This window comes from Bubalus bubalis, chromosome 10 (genome assembly GCF_019923935.1).
Source record: "Bubalus bubalis isolate 160015118507 breed Murrah chromosome 10, NDDB_SH_1, whole genome shotgun sequence".
Taxonomy (NCBI): Eukaryota; Metazoa; Chordata; class Mammalia; order Artiodactyla; family Bovidae; genus Bubalus; species Bubalus bubalis.
The window spans coordinates 10,319,925-10,340,509 of NC_059166.1; the positions used below are offsets into that span (position 1 = coordinate 10,319,925).

General features: G+C 43.8%; 1 protein-coding gene across 8 annotated transcripts in view; it reads right to left on the reverse strand.

The window, feature by feature from the left end:
- ARID1B (AT-rich interaction domain 1B) overlaps positions 1-20,585 on the reverse strand; it is a 429,234-nt gene that overhangs the window by 45,365 nt on the left and 363,284 nt on the right. For 5 of the 8 annotated variants that reach the window (XM_025294976.3, XM_025294977.3, XM_025294981.3 and 2 more), the window contains 2 exons: positions 19,406-19,733; positions 17,606-17,734 (listed from right to left, as the gene is read on the reverse strand). In XM_025294976.3, the coding sequence (XP_025150761.3) occupies positions 17,606-17,734; positions 19,406-19,733 (457 nt within the window). The remainder of the gene's footprint in view (positions 1-17,605; positions 17,735-19,405; positions 19,734-20,585) is intronic. The other 3 variants (XM_025294982.3, XM_025294980.3, XM_025294978.3) reach the window with 1 other exon arrangement.

The following is a 20,585-nucleotide window of genomic DNA, read 5'->3' on the forward strand; positions in this document are numbered from 1 at the left end:
CCCTGATATTAAAAGACCCTTGCTCCTTGCAAGGAAAGTTATGACTAACCTAGACAGAGTATTAAAAAGCAGAGACATCACTTTGCCAAAAAAGGTCTGTCCATATATCAAAGCTATAGTTTTTCCAGTAGTCATGTACGGATGTGCGAGTTGGACCATAAAGAAGGCTGAGCTGAAGAACTGATGCTATTGAACTGTGGTGCTGGAGAAGACCCTTGAGAGTCCCATGGACTGCAGGAAGATCAAACCAGTCAATCCTAAAGGAAATCAGTCCTGAATATTTATTGGAAGGACTGAAGCTGAAGCTCTGTGCACCTGAGGCAAAGAGCCAACTCACTGGAAAAGACCCTGATGCTGGGAAAGACTGAAGGCAGGAGGAGGAGGCAGTGACCAAGGATGAGACGGTTGGATGGTATCAATCACTCAATGGACATGGGTTTGAGCAAATCTATGGAGATAGTGTGGAGAAGGCAATGGCACCCTACTCCAGTACTCTTGCCTGGAAAATTCCATGGACAGAGGAGCCTGGTAGGCTGCAGTCCATGGGGTTGCTAGGAGTCGGACACGACTGAGCGACTTCACTTTCACTTTTCACTTTCATGCACTGGAGAAGGAAATGGCAACCCACTCCAGTGTTCTTGCCTGGAGAATCCCAGGGACGGGGGAGCCTGGTGGGCTGCCGTCTATGGAGTCACACAGAGTCGGACACGACTGAAGCGACTTAGCAGCAGTTTTGTGCCTATGCTCTGAGAAAGACAAACTTCTCTTAAATCCTGCAAAGAGGAAAAGGGTAATCTTTGAACCGAAGGAGACAACTGTCACACAATGTCATTCCTCTAACTGCTGGTAATGAGACAGGGAAAGATAGAGGGAGAGGTCTGAACAGCACAGTGGTTTAATTTTCCCAGGAAAATTACGATACAGAAAGATAGATAATGGCAATACTGCAAAATCTTGCAAAGACTCCACTGTTGGTAGTCAAGCTTTTCTTATGTAAATAGTACACTTAAAAAAAAAAAAAAAACTTATCAAAGTTTTGGCTACTAACATTTACTCTAAGGAGTAAAGCTGATAGGAGGGCTAAAAATGCTGAGAGTGAAAAAGCTGGCTTAAAACTCAACATTCAAAAAAATGAAGATCATGGCATCTGGTCCCATCACTTCATGGCAAAAGATGGGCAAACAATGGAAACAGTGACAGATTTTATTTTCTTGGGCTCCAAAATCACTGCAGATGGTGACTACAGCCATGAAATTAAAAGTCGATTGCTCCCTGGAAGAAAAGTTATGACCATCCTAGTCAGCATATTAAAAAGCAGAGACATTACTTTGCCGACAAAGGCCCATACAGTCAAAGTTATGGTTTTTCCAGTAGTCATGCATGGATGTGAGAGTTGCACCATAAAGAAAGCTGAGTGCCAAAGAATTGGTGCTTCTGAACTATGGTGTTGGAGAAGACTCTTGAAAGTCTCTTGGATTGCAAGGAGATCCAACCAGTCCATCCTAAAGGAAATCAGTCCTGAGTATTCATTAGAAGGACTGATGCTGAAGCTCCAACACTTTGGCTACCCGATGCAAAGAACTGACTCATTGGAAAAGACCCTGATGCTGGGAAAGAAGGCGGGAGGGGAAGGGGACGAGAGGATGAGATGGTTGGATGGCATCACCGACTCGATGGACATGAGTTTGAGCAAGCTCTGGGAGTTGGTGATGGACAGGGAGGCCTGGTGTGCTGCAGTCTATGGCGTCGCAGAGTCAAACATGACTGAGGGACTGAACTGAACTGAAAAATGCACAGACATCTGGCTTATTTGTTCCAAATTAATTATGATTAAAACCCCCTCCACCTCCATTAAACTGTCATTTTGTGGTTCTTAATGCATAACAGTAAAAAAAAAAAATTAAGAGATTACTTCAGAAATTAACATAGGTCATTAAAAAATACTATTCTTTAAGTGCAGCTATTTTCAGTGGATTCAACTTTCTGCTTGGTAGAAATTCAAACTTCACCTAGCTGAATATTCAAAGTATCAAGGGTTTGAGTGGTTTTTTTCTTTACCAACTATTCAGAGAAATTCTACACAAACTAACACTTATGATGGCTTGGAAAGAATATTCTAGAGAGCTGAAAGGCTAATGTGAGTGTGGCTCTGGGAGGAAGGAGTGTTATTTCTGCCTTGAATTCTCAGCTCACCTAAGTCCCTCTGAAGGTGGTAGGGATTAGACTGCAGGTCATTAGAACACGTCTAAGACCACCTGATGGTTTCCGATTCATCTCTAAGTCATCAAATACTTATAAATACACTGCCCAGATAGCTTCTTCCTGGTAGCTCAGAGGTTAAAGCGTCTGCCTGCAATGCAGGAGACCTGAGTTTGATCCTTGGGTCGGGAAGATCCCCTGGAGAAGGAAATGGCAACCCACTCCAGTATTCTTGCCTGGAGAATCCCATGGATGGAGGAGCCTGGTGGGCTACAAGTCCACAGGGTCACAAAGAATCGGACACGGCTGAACGACTTCACTTTCACACTGCCCAGAAGCTATGAACATATCCCTATACAGTCAGGGTTTTAAACATCAACAATGTAGATTATTGGCATTAACTTTAGTATCTTAGGTTCTCTTCTCAGGTGTTTTCATTCAACATGACAATTTAACATTTATGTAACTGTTTCACAAGAAAACAAGTAGCACCTGTTGGGATCATTCTCTCTTAGCTGATAAACCACATGAAGAGCATCCTTGACTTATGAACAGGCTTGGTTTCTGGAGACTACTTCCAAGTCAGCGACTGCTTTCAAGTTTCAGCCAACTTTCTCCATCCTTCAAAATCCAGGTTGAGGGGTCACCTCCTCTATGAAGGCCCTCCTTATTCCCTGACCTGGAAGCTCTGCCTTCTCCAGACTCTGTGCCTTTTATAGCTTTATAGCTTCTGCACTTTCCTTTGTATATTAACATAATTTAGGTTCATGTCTTGGCTCTTCTAGTGTACGCCTCTTGAGAAGTACAAATAAGCACATTACAGCTACTAAAAAGTATTTGTTAAATGAATGAATTGACAGAAAACGTTTTTATCATTGTGAATGGGCATTTGGATAGATGAATACCTTTTCAAGCTTCCACCAAATTCAGTTTCACATTTGGTGGAACTAACATGTGTATGAAACTCACAGTTTCTTAGGCACACTTGTTTACGACTGAGGTGGAAAAAAAGAATCGGAGTATAAAATCCACCAGGTAGATGGTTAAATTAAGTAACCTCAAAGGCCCAATTCTAATCTATTATTTCTTCCCCAAGTCTGCATCTTCAATCACCATAAGATGATGAAAGTGCACATTAACAGGTTTTAAAAATAACAAAAAGTTCAAGATTTAAAGGTCCGTGCAGTGGATGTCAGTTGCTGGTTACAACGGTCCTCGATGAAACTATGCCTCTGGCTTTAAAAGTCAGACTGAAAAGCCAGGGCTCTTGACTCTGTCACTAGTGACACCATCCACTGTCGCTGGGATCCAGGAGGAAAGCTCTCAGCCCAGTTCTTCCATATGAACATGGAGGAACTGATAATGATGATAAATATTAGTAATTTATTAAGTACTGACAAATATGCGCAAGATGATTTTTAGGTACTTTATACATGTAATTTTTTAAGTTCCTGGAGGAAAGAAGGGAGCATTATGGTCACATACAGAGCAAGAAAATAAGGATCAGAGAGATTAAACAACTTGCCTGAAGACACAGAGCTAGTAAGTGGCAGAAGGAGATGCCCCCAAGCCTGCTCGCAGACCACTATACTATATATCCTCTCTCAGGGCCCCTAGCACGGCAGACTCTCCATGGGACAAGGCAGCCTGCTGTGTACCTTCCTTGCGTCTATCACACTTCTCTTTTGTTGTATTGCTGCTGTTGTTATTCAGTCACTCAGTAGTGTCCAACTCTTTGCGACCCCATGGACTTGTAGGATGCCAGGCTTCCTTGTCCTTCCTTCACTATCTCCTGGAGTTTGCTCAAACTCATGTCCATCAAGTTGGTGATGTCATTTAACCATCTCATTCTCTGCCGCCCTCTTTTGTTGTAGGAAGGGACAAACCAGAGCGGTGCTTTTCTCTGGGTTCCTGGAAGGCTCCCTCAGTGAGGTGGACACAGTGAGAGGTGGTGGAAGTGGACAGATCAACCCCTGGACACTGACCTCGAGGAAGGCACTTATCCTGAGGGCTACAGGCCTCCTGGGTGGTATCCAAGCAGGAAGGAGCCGAGAGGAAAACGAGCCCTCCCAGGAGAGCAGGGCATTCGTGCTCACGAGTACACACTTGGCCACCTGTCTAAGTGGGGGAGAGAGCCAGTCTGTCATCATCACAGAAGAAATCCTATTCATGACTGCTCTGGAAACTACTGCCAAGACTATTGGTAATTTTGAACAAGCAAAATGGGCTTTATACTGAAAAAGAGCTTTCAATGGTCTCTGTTGAATTTTGGAAATTGAGACAATTTGTTTTTTGGAAGGAAACAGAAGATGGTGGCCTCTCTGATTAGGCTGAGTGCTCCAACTACTGTGGAGCTACCGACAAGAGCATTTCCAGGGCTCACGACAAAAAGCTAACGCGGCTGGGCCGCTGACCACTTCCAAGACCGGAGGCAGTGCTCACGGACTTCCAGCTCTTTCTGACACTGCAACATCTGGAGTGCTCCAAACAGAATCAGGAGCGCAAAGCAGTCACCAGACAGTTCCTTTTTTTCAAAAGGAAACAAGAACAACAAAACAAAAACAGCCGAAAATACAAACTCACACAAGGGAAACATTTTCAACATAAAATGCTGCCCAAATGGAAGAGCAAAGGGCCCCAACCTTGATCTTCGGGTGTGTGAACTGCTGGGCTGCGGTTTCTAGTGGGTCTACGGGCTCAGATGGTTTTTATCATGAATGATGCTCTCCTGATGCCATAGATTCGTTACCCACAATAGCTGTGGCAGTAACGTCTGAGAAGGGTGGGCTGATAAACACCTGAAAATAACTTTTTGTTGCTGTTATGCTGCTGAGGCAGTTATTGGTCTGCGTCCTGTGAAAATGACTGTTGGTGGCTCCACAAACCGCAAGGCACTTACTACACGGCCCTGTGCTGGTGGGGCCAGGGTACAGCCCAGCATGACCCCCCACTGGAAGTGTCGAGATGTGATGGGCGGGGCTGTCATTTAGAAGCGAGGACTTGCAGAATGAACCAAAGGAACTTTAATCAGTCTTCAGCTGGGACTAGACCTAGGTGTCTAAGATCTGTCATTCCATGACAAGAAGGAGGTCATCACAACGAGAATAATTCAGACACAGAGCCTGCCCGTTTGCACTTCCATCCAGCACTGTTCCTCCCTATTCCTCAGTCTACACACACACCAGCAGGTTTTCACAGATCCTCCTTTTATTCACGTGGGAGATTTCTCAGACATGACACATAAATCTGCCAATAATGGGCTGGCTCTGTGGGAAAAATCCCAGAAGCAAACACAGATTTTTCAAGTGACCATTTCCAATGGTTCATTGTGAAAACAAAAAGGAGAACACAGCTTCCCACTACAGTCTGAATTTAGCAGGTGAAATATAACTAAGAAATCAATAAAGAGTAACCACACATTTCTAAATCTCTCTTTTTAAAGTCAACTACAATAAAATGTAAAGTAAAATAAAGTCTGTAGATGATTCTGGTGTTGGGTAGACAGAGGGCTTCCTTTGTAGCTCAGTTGGTAAAGAATCTGTAATGCAGGAGACCTGGGTTTGATTCCTGGGTCAGGAAGATTCCCCTGGAGAAGGAAATGGCAACCCACTCCAGTATTCTTGCCTGGAGAATCCCATGGACAAAGGAGTCTGGTGGGCTGTAGTCCATGGGGTAGCAAAAGTCGCACATGGCTTAGCAACCAACCCACCAGGGGCAGACAGAAGTATGCTGGAAACAGACACCATGTGAGTGATGTCACTATAAAGCCCCAGTGGCAAAGACACATGGAGGGAAGCTCCACTCTGAAGAGTTCCAGCACTGGAGACACCATTCCCGAGTTATGCTCAAAAAGAGCATGCTTTACTGGAGAATGGCATGACCACCAAACGCACGTATCTTTCTCTATATGAACTGTCACCATGGACTTAGTTTAAGTTATGAAGCCAGAAACATAGTTTAAGTTATAAAGCCAGAAAAGACTGCTTACTGAAAAAATAAATGAGACTAACACTGAAATTTAGGGCATTTTCTCACTTAAAACCCAAAGTTATCAGGACTGAGAACATGAAACTCTGAAAAGCCCAATTTCATCAGTTTATCCTTGGAGAGCTCCTACTGCATACACAATATCACACAGGATGCCTTATTTCAATTGTTTTATAAAGAAACATTTTGCACGTATGTCTCCAGATCACTGGTGAAACAGACTTGCAACCTAAGTTACACAGCAGCTCTTCCAAAGCAATACCAAGAGGGGCACACGGAGTCAAGATTAGAGTAAGTCCTCTGCATACGAACCTTCAAGTTGCAAACTTTCAAAGATGTGAATGTGTGTGTCATCAACATAAGGCATGAGTGAAAATGCAGCTTGGACTTACAAACTTACTTTGTTGGATTTATGAACCAACTGGACTTATGAACACCCTCTTGAAACGGAACTTGTTCATATGTAGTGGACTTACTGTATTCTAAATCTAATATCTGAAGAGTGAAAATCACTAGCTCTGCCCCCAAAACAACACAATCAGAAGGAAAGCAAAAGGTGTTTAAGCTTCAGCCCACTTTTGGTGTGGCTAATCCATGAATACACCTGTCATAAAAAACACAACTACAGTTCTAGGGGTGATATCATGTTATAATCCCAACAAGCCAGTTGCTCTGGCTAGCGATCAACCCTGTGAAGGTAAAGCGGCACTGACACTGAGACAAAAACAAAGGCGAGTGCCAGTGACTTAAAAGACTGTAGGCTCCTGGGAAGATGCACAGCCACATGCTACTCTTAATAAAACTACTGCACCCTTTTCACTCAGGAAGACATGCTATTAACACAATAACAAAATTAATCAGAAATGCTCTCTGTGTAGTTGACAGTTACAGTCATGTGTTCATGATGGGTGTGGGAGGGGAAGGGAGGAAAGAGCACACCAGTGGGCCTGGACAAAGGCAAACAGAAGTCAGGCCACCAGAGCCGGGAGTGGCCAATAGCAAGCACACTGGGTGGATCATGGGGAAGTGTGCACATTGGGGGTGCTTCAGTTCAGTTCGGTTCAGTCGATCAGTCGTGTCCGACTCTTTGCGACCCCATGAATCACAGCACGCCAGGCCTCCCTGTCCATCACCAACTCCCGGAGTTCACTCAGACTCACGTCCATCGAGTCAGTGATGCCATCCAGCCATCTCATCCTCTGTCGTCCCCTTCTCCTCCTGCCCCCAATCCCTTCCAGCATCAGAGTCTTTTCCAATGAGTCAACTCTTTGCATGACGTGGCCAAAGTACTGGAGTTTCAGCTTCAGCATCATTCCCTCCAAAGAAATCCCAAGGCTGATCTCCTTCAGAATGGACTGGTTGGATCTCCTTGTAGTCTAAGGGACTCTCATGAGTTTTCTCCAACACCACAGTTCAAAAGCATCAATTATTCAGCGCTCAGCTTTCTTCACAGTCCAACTCTCACATCCATACATGATGACTGGAAAAACCATAGCCTTGACTAGACGGACCTTTGTTGGCAAAGTAATGTCTCCGCTTTTCAATATGCTATCTAGGTTGGTCATAACTTTTCTTTCAAGGAGTAAGCGTCTTTTAATTTCATGGCTGCACGGATGCAAACAGTTTCACTGAGAGGTGAAGGAGAAAGGCAGGGAAGGCAGGAGGAGCGCCTTAGGCATCTATAGGCCCACCCGAGGAGGACAGGGCACGTTCCGAGGAAGGGATACGGGGCCTGAGCCTTAGGCATGGACAGGCCCACCTGAGGGATTCAGGGCGCATTCCCTGAGGAAGGGATACGGGGCCCAAGCCTCTCCTCAGGTGAGATCTGAGGGATGGAATGGGACTTAATCAGGTGATGGAGGAGAGGAGAGGAGAGAAGACAGATGAGGAGGAGGGAAGGGCCAGGTCACACGAGGCTTCAGTTCTTTTGCCTGTACCCTCAGAGGAGCTGACAGAGGTTAGGGGTTTTAAGTGGGAGAAATGGCAGAAAGGATGTGTATTTCAGAGGCATGGTCCTCTGCAGGCACACCTGAGGCGGAAGGAGTGAACACAGGGCAACAGGTGTGAGGCTCTCATGAGAGTCCAGGTAAGAGAAGGCGGTGCGTGGAGCTGGGCTGAGCGGGGAGCAACAGGAGGCTGAGCGCTACCTTAGACGTAACCTGGCAGTACCTGGTGATGAGTCAGACGCTGGGGGGAAAGAAATGGTGGCTGGGACGTCTCCTGGCTGCATGAGGGGCAGGTGCGGAGCAGCTGCTGTTGAGGGAAGATGTCAGGGGACAGGAGCTGGGCCCTCGACACGTGGGGTCTGAGTGGCCCTGAGCTGCCCGAGGCAATGGCCAAGAGGCAGCTAGAGACGCAAGTCTGGAAAGCAGAGGGTGAGTTCCTTCGTTCATTCGTCCTTCCTCCCTAGGCAGGGATGCCCTTTACAAGGCTTCTTGATCTGTTTTCTAAAGTCTTCCCCTTGTTGTGAACATGATTCTCTTTCTAAGGCAGCCTGTTCCCTTAGAGAGAACTGAAATGGGTATGATGCTAGCAACAAACTGGTTAGAGCAACAGTCATCAGTCATTTCCCAGATGTGAATTAATAACCCCCCAAACCCTTTGGTAATTGACACATTTACGTTCTTTTCTTTTAAGGGTAGGCAAAGAGGAATGTAATAACATTCGACACATCTATGAAGAAGGCCCTTCCAGTAGAGGGGGTGATGACGGTTAGCCTGTTCTCCAGAACCATCTTTGGTGAGTGCATGTTTGCAGATAACTCTTCCGAGCGGAACTTTTCCTATGCAGGTCTTTGCCGCGGGCTTGTGTAACATGGCGGTGCCCACAGGGCCTGCCTGTGCCTGAAGTGTTCCTCCTGCCTGTCTCCACTTGTCTCCTTCACCCCGCATCTCAGTGAAATTGTTACGACCAAGCGTAGAGGGATCCCGCATATGCCATCCTGAACTTTCTAAAAGCCCACATCAGAAAGTTTGTTTCCCTTTTTGTTAACTACTTTGTGCAGACTTCTCAGAGGGCTCCAATCTGTTCAGTTCTGTTCCTGGCACTCACTAGAAAATGCCACCAGCCGTGCAATTTGGAGATTTAGTACTTCCTTTTTGTCTCAGTGTAGGTAACTAGTTTCAGTTGTTCCTAAAGCCGCTGACTGGTCTTCACCTTGTTTCGCAAAGCAGCCAGGAGAACAAATAGAGCTCCAGGCTTCTGAAGTGAGAGACTTCCTTGTTGGGGTCTGAAGAAAATGCAAAAATTCTCTGGCTGCCTGAAGTTTGGTAATTGATAATGAAGAATGTTCTCTTCATCTCAAAGTTGATTTTGGTTTGTTCAGCCCACTGTTCTGTTATTATGAAATGTTTACTGGCAATCATAAAAAAATGACTAGAAGTCTCCCTTTTGAAGACGCTACATTCAGAGATTTTGACATCAATGATTCTCTCAAGTGCAAGTTTGAGTTGGACTATAAAGAAAGCTGAGCACCGAAGAATTGATGCTTTTCAACTGTGGTGTTGGAGAAGACTCGAGAGTCCCTTAGACAGCAAGGAGATCCAACGAGCCCATTCTAAAGGAAATCAGTCCTGAATATTCATTGGAAGGACCGATGCTGAAGCTGAAATTCCAACACTTTTGCCACCTGATGCGAAGAACTGACTCATCTGAAAAGACCCTGATCTGGCAAAGATTGAAGGTGGGAGGAGAAGGGGACGACAGAGGACGAGATGGTTGGATGGCATCACCAACTCAATGGACGTGAGTTTGAGTAAGCTCCGGGAGATGGTGATGGACAGGGTGGCCTGACATGCTGCAGTCCATGGGGTCACAAAGAGTTGGACACGACTAAGTGACTGGACTGAACTGAACTGAAGTGCAGGGTGTTAAGAAAGCCACAGGGGGCAGCACTGGGCCCCAAACCTGTCTTTCCTGGAGCAACAGGTGACCCCGGACCTTTGTGGATGCTGGCACCTGTGGCTTCTAACCAGCCTCTAATAAGCCATAACTGGTGCACAGTTCCCTTGTCTGGTAAAAATGGGATCCGTTGAACCTTGTGAAAGAAAAAATGAGTTACCACTGATGTTCCCCATAGAAAGAAAAAAGTGCCCCGTTCTAACTGGCATGATATTCAAGATCTTTGTTTTAAGAAAGTTTATCTTGAGATCATAATACCATTCAAGATCTCCAATGACTTATAAAGGGGACTATTCTTTGTCAGTGACACGAGTTCCCAGCCTCATACCAAGACACGCCCTGCATGTGTACAAGCCATAAGGGAGAGCGAGCTGACACAGGAATGGGTCTCCTTGGAGGTACGGGAATCTCGTAAACAGGGAGCAAACCAGCATGACAGGTACTGAGGAGCCAATTAGTAGCCGGAAACGAGCTGACCCGTGTACCGTTTTGGGAGGGAACAACCAAGAGGGCACAAATCTCATGCATATTCAGACTTTTTAGACCCTAACAGGCCATTCTTAAGACTTCTTAGACCCTAATGGACCATTCTTAGACTTCTTACACCCCAGTGAACCATGCTTAGACTTCTTAGACTCTAGTGGATCAGTCTGTTGGCTGAAAAACAGAGTTTGAGTCCTGAGATACGCATTTCATATGCTTTACTACAGCAACACTAAAAGCCTCTAAGGAGGAATGCACTTATCCAGGGCTGCGGTGTCAGGAAACATATCAATACTACAAAGTTACTTAATTTGTTTGGGTGAAACACTATTCAAAATTAGGGGCAGCTGAGCACAACTATAGTTCTTTATGTCTGTCCCACCTGCTCAAAGAAGCAGGAGAGGCAGGATCCAGCAAGTTCCTCCCGGTAGGTTTTTAACAGTCAAAACCATTCCAGTAAGAGTTAACAAGGGACAAAATCTTATGTGTGCTCAATCATGTCTGACTCTTTGTGACTCCATGAACTGTAGTCTGTCAGGCTCCTCTTGCCCATGGAATTTTTCAGGCAAGAAAAATTCCCACTGGAGTGGGCTGCCATTCATATTCCAGGAGATCTTCCCAATCCAGGGATTGAATTCGTGTCTCTTGCATCTCCTGCAATGGGAGGCAGATTCTTTACCAATGGCATCACCTTACGGTTGGGTATTTTAATCTGTACAATGGAAATGGAGCTCAAAATAAGAATGAAGGTCAAGATCGGGACAGCCACAGGGAGTTGCTCCCACAGCCTCGCTGCTACCAGCTGAGAGGTGCTCTGAGCTGTCAGAGAATCCAGCCTCCTCTCCACCTATGATCTTCACATAGTCACCCGCGACACCTCCCCTGCCCCAGACTGGATCACATCTTCTTCATCACTTATAAACTCTTCCTGTTGCCTTCAGTCCAAAACTCTGTTGAGGTTATGAGATTTCAGGCTGGCAACCACTTGACACTTCTGGGTTTCAGCCTGAGAGCCCTGCAGGTTGGGGCTGAGGCCAGCAGTACTACCTGACATATTAGCGATCACTCAACAGCCGCACATGAACAACTCTGAATAGCTGGGACTGACAGGGCTCTATTGCTGAATTTTTCAAGGGTGGACTGCAGTGCTGATTCCAGATATGCTAATCTGTTTGTCTGGTGTAAGTATGTGGTATGTGGAGGCAGAGATGTCATGAAGCCCATGAGGTCAGACACGAAGCCAAGTTGCCTGGATGAGTGAAGAGGGGCATGAGCTCCACCGACGGGAGAGCCATCTGGTTAGTAAGAGCCCAATCCAATACACATGCCACTGTGAGCTCGCTTAGGCAGCAAGGATGGCACCCTGTAAGAGGTTCAGACTGGGACACGGACAGGAGACCTTCTGAGAAAGCAGGTCTAGGTATGGAGGGGAGCTTGGAATATCAGAGTATCAGGAAGCTACTGTTATCTGAGAGGATACTCAGAGATAGAAAATGAGACAAAAGATTGCCTAAGCCTGAGTTAAGGTATCAGGTCTATTTAAACATCAGTCTCTCCGAATTCTACGTAGTGTCCCCAGATCTGGTCCAGGTTTGTCTTCAGCCAGTGTCTACAAGGTACAAAGCACAGGTCATCTGAGCTGGGGCTTGTCCTGTCTCCTCCCTCTGTGTTTTTCATTAGGGCTCTTCAGCTGCAAGAATTTCTAACGGAGGCCCCAGAACTGTGCTGGTCCCCACACCAGGACCCCCCAGTTTACAACAATAAACAGGCTCCCAAGCCTCACTGATGTGAGACTGGGGTGAGGGTGTGTGTTTTTATTTAAAAATCTCTCTAGATAATATCCAGTCATTTAAGGAACTTCACAGACTCTAATCTATTAAAAGGTTTGCTGAACATTTCATACTTTGATTCCTTGGGTCTCATTAAACTTTAATGAGATCTTGGTCTTTTAAAAACTGTGTTTTACTATTTTTTTTTTAATTTGAAGATTAATAAATGTAGTTTATGGCTGCCATAGTTATTCCGAAACTGAAAGATTTGTTTGAAATCATAATCTTAAAATACCAACATAGTAATATTCATTCAAATTCTGAATTTTGAAAGAAAAAAGGAGCTAAAAATGAAAGCATGTTTAAGTGTTAAAGCAAAGGCTTATATTTAATTGCAAAAATTAAAACTCTATTTAAGTCTTTGAAATCTTTTTGCTTTGTCTTTCAATAACATGGCTTTTCAGATCATAGCTATTACTTTAAAACCTAATTGGCCAAAATCCAAAGGGCTAAATTCTTAGTTAACACAAATCACTCAGAGCTCTTCAAGCCCAATATAGCTGGGGCCTGACACACATACGTTTCTTCCCCTTCTCTTTGACACATTAATGCACTATCTCCATTACTATGTTTCCACATCAGTGGCTCCTTGCCCATCAGCAGAACTGCATCACACTGGCTTCAAGGAAATAATAGAGAAAAAGTGCCTTGCTGGCAAATAGCAACAGGGAAAATGAATGATAAATACACCTCACTAAAGAATAGTTGCTGGAAGGTGTGTGCATGTGCGTGTGTGCACATGCACAGAAGACAGACATAAGCGCCTACGGAGGCCCACGAGGACACACCAAGCCGCCTGGGTGTGTGTGTGTGCCATTTCCAAGCAGAGAAACCACTGCTGAGACTCTCACAGAACAGTCAGCCGTGCCAACACCAATAGTTAGGTTGCTACTGATCCAGCTACCAAGACTTAATGAAATTTATTCACCTTGTTAAAGAGAGGCTAAGACTGAAGAACAGTATTAATTAAAATCTCTAATCTCCTACTTTACTAAAAGCAAAAGCATTTAAATTTCAGTTATCTGATCTTTCAGTATGACTTAAGAAAGAATTAAAATGTAGGTCTCCAGATTCAGGGTTGTGATATCCAGAATAACAATTCCTTCTAGACAGGAGAAATGAGACTTTTCAAACTGACTCATTTTTGCTCCCTTTTTAAAACAAAACAAAACAAAACTAAGCAGTCTGCGAGTTTTCCTCCATCTGATATTCAGTTAGTCCACTGGGGAGTTTCTCAGGGACAGAAAAGGATGACAGATATGGCTTGTAACAGCATCATGAAAATGTATGCATTCGTAAAAATGTCAACTTCTGTTTCTATTCTTGCATGGCTCAGAATTCTTCAACAGCTACACTCCAGTCTCAAGAATAAATGCAAAATGTTAAAGTGTAATTGGCAGCAATCAAAGGGTGAAAAGGATAGAAATTCAAGCCCAACTGTGTGCCACCAAGTAAACTGTCACTCCATCTCATGAAGTATGTGGCTCCAGAAACAAACTCCCTGTGACACGCAGGGAGTCTGTGTGGGGAGCAGCAGAGCACTGCTTTCCTTCCAGGCACAACAGAGCCTCTGATGAAGACAAGTAGTCCACACCTCGACACATAAAGCTGGGTCACCAGTAAGACACTGATGAATATCTGCTTTCTAATAGTAGATCTGCCTTTGGATATAACAGAGAACTAAAATAAAGAGAGCTTTTTTTTTTTTTTTTTTTAAAAGAATATCTAAAGAGACAGTACTAAGTAGCAGGAAGAGCAGCAGGCCCAGGAAACTGGCCCTGGGGTCTGCTTTGCCCTTCCTGTAACTAAATAACCATGGCAGTAATGTTGTAGGTCTTGGTTTCCTTCATCATAAAACTGAGGGGTACAGACTGGATGACATCTAAAGTCCTTCCAGCTCTAAAATTCTGTTATTGTACAAGTGAATCTCTATATCCTCTTGGAATCAATTCTGATGAAAATATTACTACTCTAAAGTTCTGTGCCAGGACTTTGACACAGACCATCTCAAGACACTAGAGACTTGATTAAGGTTGAGCTACAGGAGGTGCTCTGGCTGGCTGACTTCAAGGAATAAAAATCTACCATGGCCTAAAGATCTAGGGCTTGCCAGGCCTTCTGTAAATTCACTGAAGTCATGCATATTCCTTGGAGCTCATTTCTAGGGAAAAAAAAAAAAGTCTGGATAATGCTGAAATATCCAAATTCACACATCAGCTGTACTGAGCAAAAATGTCAGTTGTTGGACAATACCAGGTGGGTGGCACCTAGAAGGAATGAATGAAAGTAAAACACACTAAATGACTGAGGAAAATTGATTTCACATGTGTGTATATGTGTGCTAAGCACAGAGGTCAATTATTCAACAAATGTGAAGGACTATGTTACAGCTTGGGATTCATGGACATGCTTCTTTACAAGCAGTAAGTCAACATCTTTCCTAAACTGCTGGCCAACTTGGGCTCGCCGGCGCTTTGACAATGTCTCAGAATTCTTCCAAAGTGATGCTACACACTGCCGTCAGAATTGGAATGGATATGAACGTCATCTGCCAGCTCTGACTAGGCTTTTAGTATGACAACTCGTATTTCCTACTCTCTGCTTCTCATGGCTTCAAAAGAACAGAACAGTATCTAGAAATGTTTTAAAACTGAGTAAAAAGTATATCAAGTGTGTATGGGGGCGGGTAGCCTGGACAGATATTACATACAAACTGTTCATTTCAACTTACTGGCTAGTACTATGCAGCTAATCTAGTAACTGAACAGTAAGATTCATAACATTCTATTGTAAATTGTCTGAAAATCAGAATGAGGGAGTCCTTCACTAAAAAGGTGACAAAAATTGATTCATCCATATGTTCCTTAACTTATTCAGTGTCACTCTTAAGAAAGGAAATAGTAAAACTAGTTAAATCTGTTTTTTTTTCCTCTAAACTATCTTATATCCAACTAGTTGAGAAACTCTAAAGCATAATTGCCATAATCCTTCATTTTTGCAGTTAGCTTTCTGTCTCTAAATGCACACACATACACACTCTCTCTCTCTCATGCTCACTCCCTCCCTTCATCACTAATCTGTCTTTCTCAGATTCCCTCATAGGCTCTAGGCCCTTCGGGATTCTGACTTGAGAAAGAAGACATTATAACAAATTCTGAATACTATGTTTTTGAAAGATTTGAGCTATTTCTTCCCTAAAATCTGGCATTTAGCGAACTGCTTTTTCAAGTTGCCAACCTAACTTTAACCTCACAGAGCTATATCCATGAGGAAAGAAAACAAAAGCAAAAACACAATTTGCTGTGAGGAGGTGTTAGGTAAAGCAAAAACAATGCTGAAAATCAAATTTCCTAACCACCAGCGCTGAAACATGTACTACACATGCTTTCTCACATTCAAGCTTCTGCTTTAAAAAAAAGGGAGGGCACAACAGGTTACAGGTTATTGCAAAGGAAGGAAGATTTAAAATAGAAATAAAACTTTCTTTTTCAGAAAGAATAGTGTAAACACAAATGGCAAAATTCAGAGCTAATAGGAATGGGGCTGCAAGGATGAGCCTTTGCCAAGTGGGTTTCATACAATTTACAGACTCACGCCAACATCTTTCTTTTCCTTATTTTTAATTAAGGAGGAGGTGCTGAATTCTGAGGAAGCTATCTGGATGCTGCTGGCTGAAATGCAGATCTGATCTTCTCGTGCTGGTTGGCGAACATTGATTTTCTGCCCCAGTGGAAGAGATTTTACTCTGATGCATGCCATTTAAATTCATTTTACACAGCTGCTTAATGTGGCTTGGCAAGACCCAGCCAAACTAGCTTTGTGGGTCTAAATAGGACTCCTGAGTTGGTAAAGGACATAGCCTATGGATTAGCAGCTGATGATAAATGCTTTTCTCCCCTCTTATCTTCCTACCAACTCAGGAAGTGAGCTTGAATGTAGCACAAGAAAGGAAAAAAGACGAAAGGCAATTTCTCCAAAATAAGTGTTTACCTCATTCCATACTTATTTCAATTTTAGGATTATGTTTACAGACGTCTTTATTTGTTGTGACAATTAGGACCATGTTTACAGGATCTAGAACTTTCAGTGGCAAAATTATCATTTGCACTTGTTGCCTAATAGATGTATAGAATATAAAGCTATTAAAAAGCTGCGTCATACATTCATAATGAGTAGTGAAACACAATTATGTAAGTTCAGTCTTTAAACAAAGTTAGTTGATTGTTCCCTGTTTTTTATTTTACAAAAATGTTTTATCTTTCTACTGAAAGCAGCTCCTGAACACAAATCAATCTACACGAGATAATCTTATCATTACTATATGTTAAATAAGATCACTAACAATATTTTTGCTTAAACACACAATAATAATATACTTTAAGATTATTTACTAACCTAAAGACAGTGACAGCCTGATATTACAGTTTTGTAGCAGGAAAGAAGAGAGATACTTTTTGTTGCTGTATGTAATTCCTGTGTTGAAACTGATAATAACATGGCAACACTGTGTTTGGGGAAAAAAATCCTGTGTTGGATTATTTGGTTTTATTTTCCCAGTGACTTTGATATTCTAATCCTCCTTGGGAGAAGGAAAGAATAGAAATCTTTGATACAGATGTTTGCTCAGTGATGTCACTAGACCCTCCCAAGTCCTATTAATAACCTCAGCCCTGCCTCCTGCGTGGGGCTCTCGTCAATGAGCCTGCTGCTCTCTGAATTCAGGGGGTGTGTGGGAGCAGGTCGCTGTTGTGGCAGGAATGACACTAACATGGTCATGATACAGTGCTGCACAACACACCTAGACAACACGACAACAACGGTGGGGGACATGACGCCAGAGCAGGTGACTTCATTACTTTTACACGGATAAAAGTTTTTGTTTCCCTCTCAGGCATGAAGGAAAGAAGCCATGCCGAAGCCATGCAGAGACAGAATCGGGGGGTGGGTGGGTGGGTGGGTGGGACAACATGCAGGTCTCTACCAAACTACCACAGTACTGCCGGGGAGAATGAAAAAACGAAACAGAACAAAACAAACAAAAACCCAAAACAAACAAAAATAAAAGACAACCCCCTCTGAGATGGATCTTCTCTTAGGTCTTTCACGCTCCTGCTTTGGGTGTTCCTTTTGCAGCCAGATGGCATGTTCATTAACAGTTTAAACAAATGCCCAGGTCCCGCAGCAAGTCAGGGTGTGTGGCTACCTACCCGTACTGGTCAGGCTGGTGCATCATGGGAGCCTGAGAGTTGCCATAGTTGGGGTGCTGGGAAGAAAACATGGGGCGTCCGCCAGCCCCAGACTGGCTGGGATAAGCAGGCGACCTAATGTATGGTGGCCTAAAGTAGAACAGAAGAACAGCTTCTTTGGATTTGTTCTGTAGACAAGTATGAATCCCCCTGTCCATTACGTTATCTCCACACCAAGGTGTGGTGGCTTATAGAGGGTGGCCTGATACTCCATATTAGAGATCTGATGGGCGGAACATGAAGGCAAGACTTTGGAATGGTCTATTGATTAGAAAAAGAAACTGAAAATGCTTGGATGTATACTTGTATATTAATTTATATAAAATTATATATAAACTGATTCAGAAAGGGAACACAGCAAAGCTTTTTCATCAAACAACTATGTCTTAATCTCTACAGTTATTGTCTTCCCAGCTCACTACTCAAGGCTTCATGTCATATGCAATCAAATATTTTCTCCTTAAAAAGGAAATAACTTGTGTATTTTTTAAGTTGTGACAATGGACAATTCATTTAAACCTAAATTAGAACTTCAACTGGATGGGCCCAACCAGTCCTCACAGACAGGTATATTAAAATGTTCTCTCTGCAGCCTGCATAAGTTCAGTTCAGAGGTATGGTGCTGGGGTTCAGAAGATTCTAAGTCACTGTAACATGGGTAAGAGTGAGAGAGGTGGGGGGAAGGGGTAAGAGAGAGAACCTAACTTTCATTTTGATTCCTCAAAGGAAATTTATTATTTTGTAGAGCAAATAGTGAGACTGGAAGGGTCCCTAACATTCTCAAATAGCAGCTTCAGAGGAAAAGTAACAAAAGGATACATTTACACACACACACACACACACACACACACACACACAAGCTCTTATTCCACCTTGACAAAATGAGAATCTTCTATTTTTCCTCCTGAAGATACCATATTGTTCAGTCGCTCAGTCATGTCTGACTCTGCGACCCTATGGACTGCATATCTTTCAGTGTCCTTTGTTTTCAACATCTTAACATATGTTAAACAAAATTGAAACATTTTTTTCATTTGAGTCTTTTAAAACATAGTCACTTTGCCTCATGAACTTTTAATTCAATTATTTTAAAACAGGTCAAGTATTTACTTCAAGACTTTTTTCAGGATTAAAAACAAGTAAATAATTGAGGCTAAAGCCTTGCTCTATCAACTTAAACGTTCAGAAATACAATCATTATTTTGCTAACTGCCTTTTGGTTTGGACAGAGAGAGACATATGCCCAGAAAAATAAAAGTACAACATAAGAACATGAAGCAATAAATCTCACACGTATACATTTAGACAAACACACACAATACACATATGTGCACATACAAAGTTCCTATTTCATAAGGATTTCTACAGTGAGGTTAAAAACAAAAAAGGGAGGCATTCTTTTTGAATGTTTAGATTTGGGCCAGTTTCTAGGCTTTACACCCTCCTGCCTAAGCTTCACTGTGTTAAATGGAGCCACAGAGGCACCCTGCACCACTGGCTTTGGGTGGCTAGGTGCAGTGACTCTTCTCAGCCATTTCAAATAACCTCCTGTAACTGACGGATTCCTTCCTCCATGTCTTGTAGAACACAGTCTATCATTTACTTCTCTGGCCTCTCTGATAGAGAACATGTAACACAAAAGGGGAGGCCAAGCACAGTGGCCCTCTGCTGCTCTCCACCCCCACTGACGGGATGACCAATTCTGGCTCCGCGCGCGCGCGTGTGCACATGTCTGTGCAGACTGCCCGCCCGACGGCATACCTGCTTTGCGCCGAGTTCGCAGCGGCCTGCATCACTGCAGCAGCTGCCTCCTGTGCCTTACGGTTCACGGTTGGCATTGGTGGCCCCATTCCTGGCCCCCCCTGCTGAGACATGCCAGGAGAACTGGGGGTCATGCTGCTCATGTTTCCAGGAAATGGTCTGTTCTGCATGCCTGCGGATGGCACTCGTCCCAGGGGCACGGCACCACATGGCTGGCTTGGCCCTTGTCCATGCATCTGGCTGTTGGCATTGACGCCCATGCTGGGCCCTGGGCCGCTGTAGCTTGCACTGGGCACCCCACTGTATGTTGGGGGTCTGGAGTAGTTACCTAAACAAAAATCAAACACAAATTAGAGCCTTGTTCTTAATATCTGAACTTGTGAAAACATTCACTGGAAGTACTTTTGGTCCAACGATGTGATCAACACAGAATATTAGTCATTATCCTCATTAACCCTTCCCCTTTGGTGCTGATGAGGTTGGATGTCTCAAAACACATGATCTCTGTACATTCCAAAGGCAAAGAGCCACACAGGACACTGAAACATGGAGAGAAATCCAGGCTGACCTCTGAAACCATCTCTGCACAGATACAGACGGAGTGCTGAGTGGTGCTTCAGCTCATTCAACACCTCATGCTATTATCAAAATTCAAGCAAAATAATTATTTTAGCCCCCAGTCCCTAGGTGTACTCCAATCTGAGATTGCACCAGTACATCACTGCTGCTGCTGCTAAGTGGCTTCAGTCGTGTCCGACTCTGTGCCACCCCATAGACAGCAGCCCACCAGGCTCCCCCGTCCCTGGGATTCTCCAGGCAAGAACACAGGAGTGGGTTGCCATTTCCTTCTTCAATGCATGAAAGTGAAAAGTGAAAGTGAAGTCGCTCAGTCGTGTCAGACTCTTCACAACCCCATGGACTGCAGCCTACCAGGCTCCTCCGTCCATGGGATTTGCGAGGCAAGAGTACTCGAGCGGGGTGCCATTGCCTTCTCCACTATCACATGACAATAAAGTGTTCAGAAGGTGTAAGGAAACATGCACATATGATCAAAATTAGCCTTCAAAACCCCACAGGAGGGGTCATGTGGAAACCTACAATTAGTCCAACCCAGTCGGCATTTCTCTGGTGTCTAGAGACATTTTTTCTTTTTGGCTTGAGCACCAGATAAAGTGGTTGG